Source organism: Anomaloglossus baeobatrachus, chromosome 12, assembly GCF_048569485.1.
Source record: "Anomaloglossus baeobatrachus isolate aAnoBae1 chromosome 12, aAnoBae1.hap1, whole genome shotgun sequence".
Classification (NCBI taxonomy): domain Eukaryota; kingdom Metazoa; phylum Chordata; class Amphibia; order Anura; family Aromobatidae; genus Anomaloglossus; species Anomaloglossus baeobatrachus.
In genome coordinates this window covers 74266511-74280451 of record NC_134364.1, presented here as the reverse complement: position 1 = coordinate 74280451, position 13941 = coordinate 74266511, and the positions used below count along the sequence as shown (strand labels likewise).

The 13941-nt window shown below is 44.1% G+C and overlaps 1 protein-coding gene across 9 annotated transcripts in view; it reads right to left on the bottom strand.

Annotated features, from left to right (window-relative positions):
* The window catches only part of MEIS2 (Meis homeobox 2), a 207396-nt gene that overhangs the window by 106090 nt on the left and 87365 nt on the right, over window positions 1-13941 (bottom strand). For 7 of the 9 annotated variants that reach the window (XM_075330375.1, XM_075330376.1, XM_075330370.1 and 4 more), the window contains exon 8: window positions 4326-4471. In XM_075330375.1, the coding sequence (XP_075186490.1) occupies window positions 4326-4471 (146 nt within the window). The remainder of the gene's footprint in view (window positions 1-4325; window positions 4472-13941) is intronic. The other 2 variants (XM_075330371.1, XM_075330374.1) reach the window with 1 other exon arrangement.

The following is a 13941-nucleotide window of genomic DNA, read 5'->3' as shown; positions in this document are numbered from 1 at the left end:
CGTCACCTTAGTTTACCTTGCTCGCACAGAGGCTGCTCTCTATTCCAGTTTACTTTTTCAGTTAGTACAACTCGCAGCTTGCTTTTTGTTTGTTTGCGTGGATAACACAGCACAGCAAAGTGTTCTTCTCCTACATACATTACAAAAAATTAACAGAAAAATGACGGAATGCCGCGGTAATTCTATAAATCTCAGATATTTGTCTAGCAGCCTAACCACACCTGCGTAAACCCAACAATTTTGCGAAACTACAATTTTCAAGAGTAATCCTCCTTCCTTTTGCTTCCAATCGTAAAAGTCTTTAAGGGGTAGAAAAAAATAAAGTTTCATATCGGCGATAATTCCGTTAAACCTGACCTTTTCAGTTTTTATAAGTGTCGCCCAAACATATGACATTATTAAGGGGCAAATATGAGTGATGACGAGGACATTCCACTCTGCCATTCTTTGTGCGTGCGTTATGAAGGGCGGCAAAGCATGGGTTAATGCATTGTATGGTTGGTAAGGCCCCCAGCTGAAGTGATGTAGCAAAGAACAGCTGTGAAGTAATTCTACTAATGATGAGGATAATAAGCACATGGCAGGGTTCAGGGCTGGCTGCTGAAGCTTCACTGCTCCTGAATAGATAGAAGTCATTAAATACCCTTGATTATCTCTGACCAATATGTAATGGGTTTACAGCCCTTTCAATTAGTTAGTATTTGCCTAGGACTCATTATTTTGCCTTTCCTTAAGTAAGAAGTCCAGCGGTTCAATGTTCAGTGGAATTTCCGCTTAGCTAAGTGGACAGAGGTCAGCAACCTTTGAAAAAGAAGCATCTCTTTGCCAAAAAACAGGTTCTTCTTGTACACTGGTCACAAGAATCCTGGTTCTTGTCACCTTCTTTTCTCAGGGCTTGGACATGAAGATGTCACAAAAAAGTCCAGTGGTGTCCAACCAGACTGGTATTCACCCAGGTTTCCTCACCTCAAATCTTTAAAAAAATGATGGTAACCGCAATCAAACTCTATAGAGATGAAGTGATGGTCCACCCAAAGAATAGGTGACAAATGAATGATCTCGAGGAGTTTGACTTTTAGGACCTCCACTTGTAAAGGGGTTATTCCCAATATCACAAAGTGCTCTTATAATAATGGACATGTATATATTTATTTACTAAGATGTCCTAAATAAGTCCAGTGGTGTCCAACTAGACCAGAATTCACCCAGGTTTCCTCACCTCAAAGCTTAAAAAATTATGGTGACCGCAACCAACTCTATGGAGATGAAGATGTCACAAAAAAAGTCCAGTGGTGTCCAAGTAGACCAGTATTCACCCCGGTCTCCTCACCTGAAATCTTAAAAAAAAATGATGGTAACCGCAATCAAACTCTATAGAGATGAAGTGATGGTCCACCCAAATAATAGGTGACAAATGAATGAACTCGAGGAGTTTGACTTTTAGGACCTCCACTTGTAAAGGGGTTATTCCCCATATCACAAAGTGCTCTTATAATAATGGACATGTATATATTTATTTACTAAGATGTCCTAAATAAGTCCAGTGGTGTCCAACTGGACCACCCAGGTTTCCTCACCTCAAAGCTTAAAAAATTAAATTAAATTAAAAAATTATGGTGACAGCAACCAACTCTATGGAGATGAAGAGGTCACAAAAAAGTCCAGTGGTATCCAACTAGACCAGTATTCACCCCGGTCTCCTCACCTGAAATCTTAAAAAAAAAATGATGGTGACAGCAGCCAAATTCTATGGAGATAAAGTGATGGTCCATCCAAAGAATAGGTTACAAATGAATGATCGCGGGGAGTTTGACTGCTGGGACCTTCACCTGTTAAGGGGTTATTCCCAATATCACAAAGTGCTCTTATAATAATGGACATGTATATATTTTATTCATTGAGATGTCCTAAAAAAGTCCAGTGGTGTCTAACTAGACCAGTAGTCACCCAGGTTTCTGCACATCAAAGCCTAAAAAAATGATGGTGACAACAACCAACTCTATGGAGATGAAGTGATGGTCCAACCAAAGAATAGATGATAAATGAATGATCGCAGGGAGTTTGACTGCTGGTACTGTTAAGGGGGTTATTCCCAATATCACAAAGTTCTCTTCTAATAATGTACAAGTATATATTTATTAATTTGTGCCAATATAACCATTTTTAAATCTGCCCCATTTTGCATACATCACCACCAAAAGGTGGTCCCTTTTGGCGACATTTACCCTCCAGTTGTCATTGGGACAGTCCTTCTGTAGTCTCCGCTTATGATCGATCATGTGCAGGACAGTGTCTCAGCTAGCTTTCTGGCTTCCTGCTAGCATTTCTCTGATATGCGATATGTCGAGAAAGAAGCTTCTCATGTGAAGGATGGTGTCATGAGAAGGGGCAGTGCCACCTTCATTACCATGAAGAGAGCTCAAAGCAGCAACCAGTGATGTACCGGTGTGCTGGTAAGGCTGGAGTCACACTTACAAGAGACTTGTACAAGTCTCGCATCACATCACCCGGCACGGCCTGCTCCCCTCCTGACAGGAGCGTCTCAGCTGCATAGAAATACATGCAGCCGACCCGCTCCTGTTAGGAAAGTGTGCATCCATGCCGGGTGATGCAATGAGAGTATCTCGCAAGTGTGACTCTGGTTAACTAAGAGGAGTGGCCTAATGCAAGTTGTTATTGTATACAGGGGGCTGAGAGGAGATATACTGCAGGATGGCTGAGAGGAGGGATCTATTGCAGTAGTGGGCTCTGAATAAAGTGGCTGAAAGGAGAGATACACTGCAGGAAGGCGCTAAGTGGAGCAGTGTACTGCATGATAGAGTTGTATACAGCAGCTGAGATTAGTTGAGCTCTGTTTGTTACCTACTGCTGATTGATCAGTTTTGTCAAACTGCAAACCATACTCTGTCGATGCATATGGCAGAGGATTACCTTCTGTCATATGGATTAATAGAGCTGCTGTCAGAGGCAGGCTTCTGTCATATGCATTAATAGAACTTATCTGTCAAAGGCAGGCAACAAACACAGCACTGCACTGCTGTTGTGGAGGAGAGTTGCTAGAACCAGCTAATGAAGTAAAATCACTCTGCAGCTACCTGATGTAATTGGCGGACCATAAAATCAGTCAGGCAGGGTCTTGTACAGGAGCAGAGAGTGCAGAGAAGCAGAAAGTTAATGCTAAACTGTTGATGATGACTCAGAGAGATGGGGCTTGTTAGTAGCAAAAAGAAGAGTGAGGGGTCTGCAGCACTGAGGAGAAACAAGTGCTGCTGGGAAATATAGTTTTAGCAGTTAAGAATAGGACCACCTATTCACCTATGTGAAGCTGGATGTACCAAGGGGCAGAGAGAGAAGAAAAAAGACAAAATGAAAAAACTTTATGTTGGGCTTAGTCAATAAATTAATACTAAATATGCATTTACCGTGCTGTGTGAAAAATAATACGATTGTAGGAATAACCCTTTAGGATACGCGATGCATCTCATGCCTCCATGATGATGGAGTAGTAGTGTGCATGCATGGTCTCTGCTCCAATAACTTTTATGGGCCTATGGAAATGGTAGTACACATCACATACGTAACCACTGCTCCCACACTGAATGAATCAGTGGTCACACATAGGAACTGCCACTCCATTCATATGGGAAGCGAGCTTCCTTTTCAGGAATGGTGGTGGTTCCATCGGACGGATCCCTAGCTATCCTATGGCTAGGTGATAAATGATAAGATGGAACCTATTTAAAGTGTGAACATAAATATGACATATGCTGGGTTTTCTTGATTCATACTTAAGATTTGGGTTAGACAACATCCAAAGTGTATTCTACGTCCAATAAAGAACCTATCCAAAGTCTACTGTAATTTACCGTTACATCTTTGACCTCCTCAAACCACTTTAATTCCGAACTAAATATCCAATTACAACCCAGAGAACTTCCCTACAATAACATATAGTTGCAGATACATATGGTCATCCGACAACCACATGCTGGAGGACATTGATTTAAGCAGATTTTAACATTTATATAGCTTTTTATCCTTGACAATTTACAGAGACATTGGCTATGTACGAGATGAAGGCTTAATGTAACTCTCCAACAAGCACCAACAGTATCTAACATCTACACAACCATACTCGAGTCCTAGGTTCACAATTTTCTTGCGCACCCTGGAAATGGACTCCTCATAAAAAATTAATCCATCATTAGGGCAATCAACAGTCCATTTTCAATGCAGGTCTGCTATATGGATTTTTTATAGGCTTCTTTTAACACTTGACATTCCAGATTAGAAATAAAACACTATCAGATGTAGTGATCACTCACCGTAAGATGTTGGAAAAGCCACGCCCTCATTATATTCGTTGCTACTTTGGGGAATATGCCTCTTTTCTTTTGCCTCTTTTTGTCCTTGTCTGGGTCATCATCGTCCCCTGTGCCGGGAGATGCAACACTGTTATCTAAAACATCCCCTGGATGATAGAAAGAGAGATATATGGATAACATCAGACAAATGTTCTTAGAGAAAAAGGCTAGGCCAAATTAAATGGATGGCATAAGACTACAGGTAGTCCATGGCAGGACTCTCAACACTTGCATGGTTTGAAGCTTCCATCCACTGGTGAACATCTCTTTGCCATCTTTAACCTTTTGCCTGTAGAGTCCTCCACTGAAAAGGGCCATCAGTCTTCTGTAACCTAGCAAGATGTTCTCCTGCTTTGTTCTACTATGATGTGACACTAGTCTACCTGTACACGACAAAGGTTGTATAATTACTGAACTTCTTCCATCACCACTGGTTTCCTTCAGACCTTGACATCTCCATATTGTATAGGTCAACTTTTTCTACAGACAATGTATTGTTGACCTACGTTTGGCTTAATGCTTAGACAGCAAAGCTACACAACAGCTGACTAAGCATTATAGAAGATGGTGGGAATTAAAGCAATAAGCTGGATTCTCAAAAGGTACAGGTGGACCTTTAGTCTCAACTGTAGAATCTTCCAACATTCTTAGCGTTGAATAGAACTTATTCCGGTTTCTCTTGTTGCCCTTCACGGAGAATGTCCAAACTTTTGGTAACTATTAGTAAGTGAGTTGATCTACAAATGCAGATGAAACTATGAACTAAAGTTGAGCTCTGTCTATAATGTAGCAAGAGGAACCATAGAAGTCTTCGCTTCCATTTCCCTCAAGCTCAACTTCAATAGAATAACCTGCTACACTGCTGAGTGCTTCTGGAGCCATAATGAAGGGGAGGCCGCCCCAGCACTGAAGCGGTTAAAATTAAAAGAAAAAAAGAGATACACTCGTCAACTCCAGTGTGCCAACTTAATCAGAAGTTTCCATCACCCAGTCTTGCTCTTTTGTGCTTTTCCATGGCATTAATTGTGCATTAGCAAAAATCATTCACTTTTAAGAGCCTTGCTTATTTTTTTCGCCCTGCGGCTCCGATGCCTTGAAAGCAATGCCTGCAGGGCGTGTGAATTATGTATCTGAAAAACCCTGCTGCCAGGGCAATACTGGCCCCCACCTTCTGAAAATTTATACCGCCATGTCTCCCCCTTTTTGGGAAGGCATCAATCAACGCAGGCCGGATATATCACTCGCATGCATTAATATTTGAACTAATAACTTTCGGGGGGAAAAAAACAGGGCAGCTAGGGTTAGACATGGAGGCGAGTTACTTGTGGGATAATGAAATGCAAAATAAATGAAGATTAGGAGGACACTGCTCTGGATGGCTGATTTTTTTCTTTTTTTTCATCTTACACATCATTAGTCCACAGTCACACGAAAGAGCAAAAACTGGAAGGGGAGTTAATGCTCCCTGCTGGCCCCTGAAAAGCTCTATGTCCAAGGCAAGGACTTGTGTGCAGCCACTGGGATCCAAGCCTCACGTAATAGCAGAACAGACATTAATTAACTCTAAAAAGCTATAAATCTCAAACTAGGGCAAAAAAATATTCCAGGAAAAGTTAAAATAGTTCCCAGGATACATCGATGACACATACAATGGTCAAAACATATATCCAGACTTATCTGCTGGCTAGACCTTTTATCACCCGGGACAAGTCTGGTGGCCAAGTCGAGGGACCAAGGCAGAGTTCATTGTTGGAACCCTCCAGCACCCAACGCTGGTGGCATATCGAGAAACTTCCTGATCTACCTCCTATCTATGATCATAGATATACGTATGAGGGGTTGTGGTATGCAGTGCCCTGTCTATTCGGGCAGATTTGGTATTACTATCTCAGCTATCTATAAGTTATTACATTACAACACAGAAAAGTAGTTTCAGATGTTCCAGCTGTTATATAGGTGCCAGATGTACCTTTATGACTCTGGCATAACTTCTGTCACTACCGCACTTTCAAAAGAGTCCTTGTACAAAATATCCAGATCACCGAATCTTCAATCACAACGCTTTTATAGAGACACAACGGGTCTACCATAGATATCATATTGGCCGCCATCTGTGGACTTTTACATTTTTTAAAGCCATATTTTACTGAAGCAATTTTTATAGTCAGTCATTTTAAAGCTCTGACATCATCGTGTTTATTCATATTATCCACCTGTAATAATAAGGTCCAACAATAACCAAACCCATAAAAACCAGCAAATAAATGCATCTGAAGCCAACAACTAAATAAATTGGTTACTGACTGGATTGATCACTTTTTGGGTCGTTGTTGACCCATCACATAAAATTTGCTCAGCACGGCAATTAAAAATGGACTATGCCTTCTTTTGTGTATGTGATTTATTTAATCTGATTGGCCTAGGATACCCAATTGGAAGCCCAGCATATACATAAAGGAGTTGTCCACTACTTTTACACTGATGGCCTATCCTTAAGCCTGCTACATTTTCTGATATTGGCCACAGCCATTCTAATCAATAGGAGGCGGATGTCCAGTACCCGGCCGTGGCCAATATCAGAAGACGGGGCAGCTCCGGAACTGAGCATTTCCGGCTGCCTGCTGCCGTAACCGGGACCGAGAACAGCTGATTGGCGGGGGTGCGGGGTATCAAACCCTGGCCGATCAGACATTGATGACCTACCTTAAGAAAAAAAAATTGTAAAAGTAAGGGACAACCTTTTAAATGGGCCCGATTCATCATTGCATGTCCGCCGGCGAATACTTCTCAATTAGAGACTTTTTAAATTGCAAAAAATGAACCAATTAGCGACATTTTTGAAGTTGTCTTTTGCGGTTTAGTTAGTTTTCTGATTTTTACGCCAATGTGGCTTTTCCAGATGCTAGACCGATTAATGAAATGCAACGTTTTTAAAAAGTTGCGAAATTTGGCAGAACCCTACTCCTATCCTCCCCTGGAATGATTTTATGGACGGAAGTCACACTTTTTGAAACATTTTTCCAAAACGTGACTTTTTAACAGAAAATTAACAGATACAGGAAAAAAACAAAAAAAAAACCATGAATCTAGTGCACAATTTTGATGAATCTGGTGCAAAAGATGTCAGTGAAAACCAAAAGTCAAAAAAGAAAAGTGACTTAAAACCCCCCCTCCATATATGATGAATCAGGCCCAATGTCTATTTTGGCGAATTTGTAGTAATGAAAATACTAGTATGTGACATTTAAAGTGACCCTGACTATCCCCACCTGCTTCTATAAGGTATGTATGACCATTCCTTTATTCTGCAATAATATATTATGAGCAATACCAATTTTTCTGTTTTTAAAATATAATGCAGGGGATTATATGAAGGTGTGAACAGAGGATCTGAGGCCAGACGAGTCTGGGGGAAGAGACTCTGTCTCGTTAGCATAGAGCAAGCAGCAGAATAGAGAGACATAAAAACCAAACAAAAACAGCAACATTATAAAGGAATTATGATGCATACTGCTGTAGTGGTGGTTAGGGCAATCAGGAGATCACACAGGTTCTTTTTAAACTACCGGCCTATTTTCAGGCCCCATTTCCATCTATGCAGATGTCTGGTGTGTTTTACCTTCCAGTATGTCAAAAATAACTAGAACTGATCCTCTAAGTTTCCAGTTGACTACTAGTGATGAGTGGGCACTGCTATGCTCGGGTGCTCAGCACTCGTAACTAATGATGAGCGAGCACTACCATGCTCAGGTGCTCAGTACTGGTAACTAGTGATGAGCGGGCACTACCATGCTCGGGTGCTGGGTACTTGTAACTAGTGATGAGCGAGCACTACCATGCTCGGGTGCTGGGTACTTGTAACTAGTGATGAGCGAGCACTACCGTGCTCAGGTGCTCAGTACTGGTAACTACTGGTAATTAAGCTGCAGTATCAATCTCAGGTAAGGAGGGGGTTAATCACCGGTGTTACACTTTCACACACTACATACAGCTCAGGAGCCTTCCCACAGAGTGGGTTGGCTCAGGGGTGGGCATACGAACATGGACTTCCCGGTCACTGTAGTCAGCCACCTAAGAGGGTGGATTCCACTTGGGGTAGGCATAGGACAACACACGCATATCATGAGCACACCTGTCAGGACCATAGTTCTGGCAAGACATCTTTGGGGAACTTGGATTTTGTTGGGCCCTGGAGCTTGGAGCGGGAGCTCAGCCAGGGTACTTAATGGCAGAGGTGAGATACCCTAGGAATAGGAATCTCACTCCTTCTCTCTCTTAAAACACTGGTGGTGAGCCCTTATCGGTTCTGGGATTGACCGGAGCCCATCAGACAGTGACCAGTGTGACCAAGCTGGCAGCTGAAGTTGTAAGTAAACTACACCCTGAACCCGCAGAGACTGAGTTGGCTCATCCTTGCCGACGCCCAGCGCTTAGGCGCTAACAGCTGTTATAACTCCCATCATCCTCCTGGGGCCCGCTCCACCTGTGGGGAGCGATACCATCCCAGCTGCCAAAACACCTGCCCCGGCGGCTACTCTTTGGTTGCACACCACAGGTTGCGTCACAAAAAACCTTCCTAATACCCCGCTTCCCCCACCATTTACTGCATGCCTTGGGGCAACGGAACCAGGTAAGGCCACCCTATGAGAACGCCTGACCCAACCTAAAAAGGCCCGGCAATGAGTAGGTTAACCACCTGCCTTGTGGGGCGCTGCACTACCAGGCTCGGGTGCTCAGTATTCGTAACTAGTGATGAGTGAGCACTACCATGCTCAGGTGCTGGGAACTTTTAACCAGTGATGAGTGAGCGCTACCATGCTCAGGTGTTGGGTACTTATAACTAGTGATGAGCGGGCACTACCATGCTCAGGTGTTCGGTACTCGTAACTAGTGATGAGCGGGCACTACCATGTTCGGGTGCTCGGTACTCATAACTAGTGATGAGCGGGCACTACCATGCTCAGGTGCTCGGTACTTGTAACTAGTGATGAGAGAGCACTACCATGCTCAGGTGCTCGGTACTTGTAACTAGTGATGAGCGGGCACTACCATGCTCGGGTGCTTAGTACTCGTAACTAGTGATGAGCGGGCACTACCATGCTCAGGTGCTCGGTACTCGTAACTAGTGATGAGCGGGCACTACCATGCTCAGGTGCTCAGTACTCGTAACTAGTGATGAGAGAGCACTACCATGCTCAGGTGCTCAGTACTCATAACTAGTGATGAGCGGGCACTACCATGCTCAGGTGCTCAGTACTCGTAACTAGTGATGAGTGGGCACTACCATGCTCGGGTGCTCGGTACTCGTAACTAGTGATGAGCGGGCACTACCATGCTTGGATATGGTCCACACTACCTGAATGTCAAGACCCTGCACCACTTGTACAGATGGGAATATGTCGCGGGCGGAGGAGGGGACGCCGCGTTCTCCCTACTGCTCGGGTCCGGCTGCCGCTGCTTCTGCGGCCTCTGCTGCTTGGTGGCTCGAGCGATGGGCCAGATCCCGGGGACTCGAGCGGCGCTCCTCGCCCGTGAGTGAAAGGGGATTGGGATTTGGGATAGTTTATTGTCCGTGACGCCACCCACGGTTGTGGTGATGGAGTGGACACCACCGCTGCTCTGTTTGGGGGAGCCCGGGAGTGATGGTACGGAGCAGCCAGTTGTTGATTTGCCCCTCCGTGGGTAGGGGTCTTGGTGCTCCCGGGGCCCGGTGATGGGATTGGAATGGTGGACAGGCGGGGATGGGGCCTGTGGAGGTGCAGGGGCGCAGGGGCAGCGCTGTGCCGCACGGCACGGAGGTACTCACTCAGCCAGTAAACACGACACAGTTCTCGGTAAACAAACGGCTGGTTGGACGGGTCCCTCGGACGGTTCACGGTGCTGATGTTCCCTGCAGTTAGCGGTGACGCTCTCTTCCCTGCACCTATAAAAGTCTCTTTGGTAGCGATGGGACCCGCTCCCCAGCTTGGATATGAGCCGGAGGAGCTCCACTCTTGCCCGCAGGTGCTGGCCCTGGGAAACTGGTGCCTTGGCGGTGGCGGTGTCTCCCCTTAACGGTTGGACTGTTGCCTTCAACGGGACTTGGTTGTTGGGAGACAGTCGTCCCCTTTACTGATGGATTTGGCAAATTCTGCGACTCCTAGCCTTGCCGGGATCCGAAAGGCCCCTGCCCTGGTGCTGACTAATCTTCGTATACCGCTCCGGTACCGCCGGGTCACCACCCGTCCACGGTCCTTTCGGCAACCTCCAATCAGTCTCGCCTGCAGACGGTCACCGCCGTCTGCCAACCTTGCTGTCTCAGTCCGGGGCGCACACCCGGACCCACTTCAGGCTTGCTTAACTGTTTCTTTTTACTTCTTTACTCCTCTTACAAGATCCTCTCCTTTGCTCCACTACCACTTCACTTCCTTCTACCTCTTCCTCCTAAACTGCACTGCCTGGTTCTCCCGCCTCCAGGGCTGTGAACTCCTCGGTGGGCGGAGCCAACCGCCTGGCCCACCCCCTGGTGTGGACATCAGCCCCTGGAGGAAGGCAAAAAGGATTTTAGTTTTGACCTTGTGTGTACCTGCAGGGAATGTGGGGTGCGTGTGGTGTTGTGACCTGTGACCCCTGGCTTGCCCAGAGCGTCACAAATACACAGTGAGATCTGCCCTTGGAATACACGGATTACTGTGCTGCTATCTGCTTTATATTGCTCTATGTACTGGCTTATTACAACCTTTTAGTTTTAGAAAATAAAGAAGAAAACTCGTCATACTGCAAGGAGCGAACGATTATAGAATATTACGAAGTCGACTTGGATATAAAAGGTTAACAGCGCACATTCCTTCTCAGCAGCAGAACCAGGATTAATTCTTATGCTCACGCACAGACCTGGAGTGCTGGGAATTGTGGGTGCGTCCGTTCGCAGCCCCCTGACTTTTAGTTCCTATGTAAATGTGAGTATGCACACCCACATATACATTATATATTCGCCCGCTCTCTTAATGCGCACACTTCTCCACTGTGCCAAGGAACTGCCTGAGGGCAAATTCTCCCAAACAGTAATGGCTTTTGACTGCTCCTTGGCAACCCTGGGCTGTTGTAACCTGGGCGGATGTGATTGTGCGAGGCCCAGGAGCTGGCTGCTGCTTCATCAGCTGTTTGTGTGACACAGATGGAGCGAGGCTATTACAGAGCCAAGCTGGAAGACCTCTGGGATGTGGGGAGTGTAGAGCTGCAGCACTTCTTAAGACAAAAGTGTGCCTAAGTGTACTGTCCGTAATCCACTCCGAGGTATGTATCAAGATCAGGATTCCTTCTCAACCCACGAGTCGCTGGAATAGCATCGTAACCAAAATATTGTGTTTTTCTGATTATTTTTATCTACGTGGTTTTTGCATTAAAATACGCAATAATAATCTATAATTATTGCTGCATTTTATCCATTTTTTAAATTTTTATTTTTAGTATTTTTTTATTTTATTTTTATTATTTATTATCATTTTTAGCGCAGATTTAACATAATTTTTTCCAGTACAGGTCAGTTTACACTAAATAAAAATAAAGTGCAATGGATATGCGATTTCTATAAATCCCATCCGCTTTACTGGAACTGTAAGGCTGTGTGCAAACGCTGCATTTTGTTTTGCATTTTTTGTGCGTTTTTTCTTGCAGATTTTAATCAAGCATTCCAGCAAAGTCTATGAAAACCCTGAAGAGCTGTGCACACGTTGCAGATTTTGGTGCAGAAAGAAACTGCACCAAACAATTGACATGTCAATTGTTTCTGCATTTTTTTTTCCAGAGTTTTTCCTATCCCAATGCATAAAAAAAGCATTGAAAAACGCATCAAAAAAGCACAAAACTACAACAAAAAAGTGTGGGGGTTTTTTCCACAGTTTTTCCTGCCAAGAGATGCAGTTTTAGGTGCAGAAAATCTGCAACGTAGCCTAAGGCTTTGGTGTGTTTTCATGCATTTTTTGCCATGTTTTTTGGTGCAGTTTGTTGCCCAAAACTGCGTGTCTCTCTTTCTCCCAACAAAGTCTATGAGAATGCTAAACACATTGCTTCTTTTTTCCTTGCAGTTTTGGGTGCATAAAAATGTCAATTCTTTGTGCATTTTTGTTCTGCCTTTTTTAGTCCTTCCAGACATCGAATAGACTAAAAAATATTCATGGCACAGAAACACACCAAAAAACACATGTAGGCTTTTTTTTTGCGTTTTTTTTGCCACGAGGTGTATTTTTTAGGTGCGCACATATCCTAAAACCCTGTGTTTTGGATGCAGAGACAATATACAGAGTCAAAAAGGGAAAATAACCTCAAATTCACCAGATTTTATACTTAAAAAAATGTATCATTTACGGGTACACGACCTGAATTACCCATGTACTGTATATCATAGTATAACTATGTATATAAATATCAATAGCAGTAGATGATATGGAAGGTGTAATTTATAGCAGCTCAATATTGGATAGCTAGAAACCACAAGCATGCTCTCGTAAAATATATAATATTGCACACACAAAAAAAAGTCCAAAAATGCAAACAGTCCAGTCTATCAGGGTTGACTTCTTCTCTCGGAGGGCATACAATGTACTCCAGGTGGAGTAAGCCATGACTTTGAGTGACGCAGGCCATGCAGGGCTTGGTGGACATGTCTTTGCGTGTACACGCTCAAACATGGGAGGGGAACGGCAGACTTTTCTAATCCTGCCTGAACTCCTGAATGGAGGCTGGGGTGTAGCACCTTCTAAGAAAAGCTTTGTAAACAAAGAATTGTGAGATTTGGACCTAGTCACTGGTTTCTTTCGACTCGTTAAGCAAGATTTTTCTTACGCTCTCTAACCGGCCGTAATGTAGTGGGATCCTACAATATATGGGGTCAAAACAAGGGTTAATATTGCAAAGGCTAAATAATAATAGTAATAAATTAATGTATGTGCTGGGGGTTCTTAAGATAATTAATGTATCTGCTGTGGGTTCTTAAGGTAAAGTTGTTTTGTTTACCTAGGCCCTGGTGATAAATCCATTCGCTATGTAGTATAGATTTAGACTAGATGATCGGCTACCAAATCTATGGTTAGGGCACTAAATTGAGCGGAAGTACAAGCTCGTATTTACCCACTCTATGCGCAGATCCTGCTGTGCTAAGCAGCCAGGACATGTAAGAGTGAAATGTGCCTGTGATTTGCCGCTGACCAGGAGAGCAGAGAACAGATGACCCAGAGGAGTTTACATGCAACATTTACTAACTGTGTGGGTTTTGTGACACCAGAAGGAGGGGGTGACCACTGTACCTTATTCACACTCAAAAGTGCACTGGATGAAAAAAAAAACAGCTTTTCCAAGGCTTACACCGGTTTCAAACACCCAACCCCCCCAGGGGGACAATCCGAAAAAAAAAAGGATTGGGGGAGAGAACAGAGAAGAAAAGGGTTTTATTCGGCTTTTTGTCCCAGACTTTTCAGGCGGCATAAGAAGCATTTAGCACATTCATTCCCCAAATGGGTCGGGAGCTGGAAACTGCAGGAGGCTGTTCCTTTGTTAACGCACAACTATTTACACAGACTATCTGCTGAAGGGACCCCAT